At 40.4% G+C, this 4,922-nt stretch overlaps 1 protein-coding gene across 1 annotated transcript; it reads right to left on the bottom strand.

The window, feature by feature from the left end:
* Window positions 1–1,899: 1,899 nt before the first annotated feature.
* Window positions 1,900–4,164, bottom strand: LOC147608083 (3,9-dihydroxypterocarpan 6A-monooxygenase-like). The gene is made up of 2 exons (XM_086789819.1): window positions 3,151–4,164; window positions 1,900–2,715 (listed from the first exon to the last, which is right to left on the bottom strand). The coding sequence occupies exons 1-2, from the start codon at window positions 4,117–4,119 to the stop codon at window positions 2,080–2,082; spliced, it is 1,605 nt and encodes a 534-aa protein (XP_086645945.1). The 5' UTR covers window positions 4,120–4,164; the 3' UTR covers window positions 1,900–2,079.
* Between the last annotated feature and the right edge of the window lie 758 nt (window positions 4,165–4,922).

Raw genomic sequence — 4,922 nt, 5'->3', positions numbered from 1 at the left:
GAACATCCAGCTTGGAGAACATCACTTTTTGTGACTACCACAAAGCATACAAAATTGACAAAGATAGCTCAACGTCAACAAAAAACCAGTTACATGATGCATATAAGAATGTTGTAAGAGAATGCAAAACGGTTGTCAGATTTATAGAATATCATCCGGGCTTTTCCACTCGCCTTAGGCCCATGATCCTACCGTAGTTACTCATTTTCCACCGCCCGTAGGCACCCACTTGTAGGCCCATAGGTGGCTAATTATCCACCTGGCAATGCTGTCAAGGAAGCACCAAGGGGGGTTTTGAGCCGAAGACCTCTTGGTCCTAGGCAAACACCTTCACCACTTGAGCTATCACCTCATTGGCGATGTAGAGCTAGTGTTTTCTTTACTCTGATCTCCAAAGGAAGTTTCAAAATAGCTTTTCCACTCGAACCCATTAGCTCTTTCTAAGGGGTTGATGAAAGTGACAGAGACTACCCGACCTACTATAAGAATTTTGGAGTTCAAATAGACAAGTTTCTAAAACTAAAGCATTGTTTTGTGGATATATCCACAAAGCATTGTTTTGTGGATATATCCACTCCAATGGGTAGGCCAATAGGCTTACCCACTTGAGTTATGTTGATTCATTGAAAGTTGTTCTTTTGGGACCACTTCCCTACTTATCCTCTATGAGAATAATAGGGCTTTAGCTTTATGCAAGCTATTTTCATTTTGCCTTATGTGATGCAAAATCATTGCATCTCCAAAAAAAGATGATAAACACATAGAATTTAGATGGAAGGAAACCGTTGCATCCCCAAAAGAAGATGATTAATGCATTGATAGGACATGGTAAAAATATTGGCACAAAATAAAAAGGTCAATATATCATCTAACTTCCTCTAGTAAAAGGGAAAACTTGGAGAGAAAGGGGGATAATATGCCACACATGCAATTGTTGTAAAAACTCAACATTTAGTGCCTTAAATAAATATCTAGCTCTGACATTAATCTCTACTATCCTAGAGAATAAAAGTTAGTGGACTCAGAGGTAGTAAAAATCATTTCATCCCTAAAAGAGAGTACTATATATGTACATGTAAGCAGGTTCTATAAGTGTAGTTAGAAATAGACCTTTTGAATATGATAACTTCTAATACACACAAGGAAATGGTTATTGTGCACATAATTACTAGTTCTATAAGTGTAGTTAGAAATAGACCTTTTGAATATGATAACTTCTAATACACACAAGGAAATGATTATTGTGCACATAATTACTAGTTCTTGAAGATAGCTATGCATGGATACATATCCAAAAGCTATGATAACTTCTAATACACACAAGGAAATTATTATTGTGCACATAACTAGTTCTTGAAGATAGCTATGCATGGATACATATCCAAAAGCTATGCATGGATACATATCCAAAAGCTATGATAAGGGTCCGAAAGAGCTCATAGTAACCCAAAGAAAACAACCATGGCGTACTAATGAAAAGGTTCATATCACATAATGGATAATGGATTTCAAGTCTGTAAGCCATTAAAGGAAATATGGAGTCTCTATTATTTGCAAAGGTGTTTACAAAATAAAAGAGAACCCACCATGCAAGAGTGCCATCAACAACCAAAAGAAAAAATAACTAATAGACCTATAACTACATTACCTATTTAAATAAAAATATTATATTCAAGACACATAAAAAAAGTAGGTATAAAGTGATAAATCCAAGGTAAAGTCCATGGGTAAGCTAGAACTTGATTCTCTACAAGTAGGTTTGTTGGAAAGTGAAACTTAGTATTACCACTTTCATTTAACAATATTGAAGACATTTTCTTTAGTTTTTTAAGTATTTAAGCCCCATTTTTCTCATTCAAAGAGTAACTAATGCTAAGGCGAGCTAAGGCATACCCATGATAGTCTAGAAATATATAACTAAGAAGATAAAAGATCTTTACATAGTCCTCCTCCTATGTTTTGGAATTATAGGCTAAAGTACATGATTTAGTTTAGAGGATAGAGAAACTTTAGAGATCTTTTAGGACATCATCTTTCTTGGTAAGATCCCTTTCAAAGAGGAGAAATTGCATAGCTTGGTTATTGAAGCCCTTCATAGAGATGTGCAAGCAATCTCGGTGTAGGGATGGTAGCCAATGGTGAGGCCATCATGACAATCATTCCAAATGTCTCGGAAATATCAACTTGTGTGCGAGATTTTGGAAGTGCCCAATCAAAGGCTTGTACTAGGCTTGCCAACATGATGTGGATGCTCACTAAACCTGGTGTTAATGCAGGACACTTCCTTCTACCCGACCCAAAAGGTAATAATTGGAAGTGATGGCCATTGGGTTTCACTTGACTACAACTCCCTTCCAAAAACCTCCTCGGTTGAAATTGTAAAGGGTTCTCCCATACATCAGCATTTCTGCCTATTGCCCACACGTTTATGAGTGTACGGGCCTTGAGTGGTATCATGTACTCATATATTTGAGATGATTGAATTGATTCACGTACTATCAGTGTTACAACTGGATGTAATCGCATAGTCTCTTTGACAACTGCATGCAAGTAAGGTAGGTTATGGATATCTGCCTCTTGGACAAGGCGTGTTTTTCCCACTACACTATCAAGCTCCTCTTGTAATGTCTTTAAGGTGGTCGGGTTAGCAAGGAGCTCTGCAAGTGCCCACTCAACACTGATCGAGGTTGTGTCTATTCCTCCTATGAACATATCCTGCATCAAAATCCATTCATTTAGAGAGTGAGTCTGTCATTTAAATCTTCATGATACTCTAACAACCAATTTAATCATCCTCTACCAGGATTGAAATCCTGCTAATGCCATTTTCCAACACCTCTTCTTATAAGTAAAAAGAACTAGAAAAGTTACAAGATTAAGAAATACCGTTAGCAATTAGTAAATGTGCGGAATTAGAAGACTTAATAGAGCATCCCAACAAGTTATTTTGAAAGGAAGGAAAGAAGAAACAATTCTAGGACTAACCCATACAACCTCTAAATGAATGAATCCTTTCATTTACGTTTATGCATACATGTATTGAGTATGTAATGCACACATTTTCAATATATGTACTAAAATAAAAAAGTTCGTGCATTTACTTTCTTTCCCAAGTTATTAATTATACTAGTGCTGGGGACTATACTTTACCATTAGCACCGCCTTGATATTAGTGTCATTGATATCCGCGACTGACAGCAGCACGTCTAACAAATCCTTAGGAGAGCCGCTACTGCCCTCCTCCTTCTCTTCCTGTGCTCTTCTATGGCGCCGACGGTCCACCACCTCTTGCAAGACGCGGCTCATCCGTTGTCCCACGCTCTTCATGCGTCTTTCATAGCCTTGAACGTCCATATAACCCAAGATAGGGATGAAGTCCCCCACGTTGAACAGGCCAAGGAGGTGCATGATCTCATTGGAAAGGTCCACGATGTTGAGCAAAGGGTCGGCCTGAGAGGTAGTGGCTAGCTCGGAAACCCGCTGCCCCACCGCCATCCTGGAGATGATGTTATTGGATGCAGCGAACAGCTTGGGGCGTATCTGCACCACTTGGGCGCTCTCCGCACGCACAGAACGCAAGAGGGCTTGAACCTCCTCTGCCCGGATGGGCCTGAAGGATTCCATGCGCTTGTTGCTGAAGAGCTCTGTGGCACAGAGCTGGCGCATGAACCTCCAGTATGGGCTCTGCGGGCAGAAGCCGATGTCGGAACAGTTGAAGAAAAGGTGGACGGCCGCCGCCGTTCGTGGGCGGGAGGCGAAAGCCTGGTCGTGCGTTTGGAGTATCTGTTTTGCCGTTTCAGGTGTTGAAGCGACGATAGCATGGACGGAGCCCAAGCGTAGAGACATCAAAGGTCCATGCACTTTAGCCAGCTCAAACAAGGACCGGTGAGGCAGCTTACCTAGCAAGTGCAAGTGGCCAATTATGGGTAAAGCTGGAGGCGCGGGTGGCAGCCTATGGTTGGCAGCTGTGGTGGCCGCTTTCCTTAACCACACGATGGCGATTATCACACAGGCAAGCGCGGTGGGGAGCAAGAGGAAGCACATAAAGAACCCTTCCCCATCTTCTGCACTCCTGCTACTCCAAATCCACCCCATTTGATGCCTTCTAACACCCACCATCTCTCGCGTTTATATTGCGCATCCGCGGTAGCGCGTTCTGCACGTTTCATATAAACCACTCGTCCGGGCTGGCGGTTTCATATAAACCACTTGTCAGATAAAGAACGTTGAAAAACCTTCCCTTCCCTTGAGTTTAAAATTAGTATCTCCCACTGAAATAAATATTTTACTCGTGAAAACCCACTCGTCAAATAAACAACGTTGAAAAACCTTACATTCCCATGAGTTTAAAATTAGTATCTCCCACTGAAATAAATATTTTACTAGTGAATCCACGTTTATATTGCGCATCCGCGGTAGCGTGTTCTGCACGTTTCATATGAATCCACGTTTTATATTGCGCATCCGCGGTAGCGTGTTCTGCACGTTTCATATAAACCAACATTGAAAAACCTTCCCTTCCCTTGAGTTTAAAATTATCAACAACGTTGAAAAACCTTACGTTCCCATGAGTTTAAAATTAGTCTCTATCTCCCACTGAAATAAATATTTTACTCGTGAAAACCACTTGTCAAATAAACAACGTTGAAAAACTAGCCACTTGTCAAATAAACAACGTTGAAAAACCTTATATTCCCATGAGTTTAAAATTAGTCTGTCTCCCACTGAAATAAATATTATACTCGTGAATCCACGTTTTAAGGGATACGATTGAGGAAAAAAGTGGATAAAGACAAAATAGCCCATGCTTGGAACTTTTGACCTCAACACATAGAATTAACTTAAGCCTTAACGCTTGGTAGCGCTCAAAAAACCATATCTTTGAACTTATCCAAATAAGGACAACTCTTAAATCTATCCGG

Source organism: Cibotium barometz, chromosome 54, assembly GCF_041138505.1.
Source record: "Cibotium barometz isolate CiBa-2024 chromosome 54, ASM4113850v1, whole genome shotgun sequence".
In the NCBI taxonomy this organism is placed as follows: Eukaryota; Viridiplantae; Streptophyta; class Polypodiopsida; order Cyatheales; family Cibotiaceae; genus Cibotium; species Cibotium barometz.
This window is presented reverse-complemented; position numbering and strand designations above follow the sequence as displayed.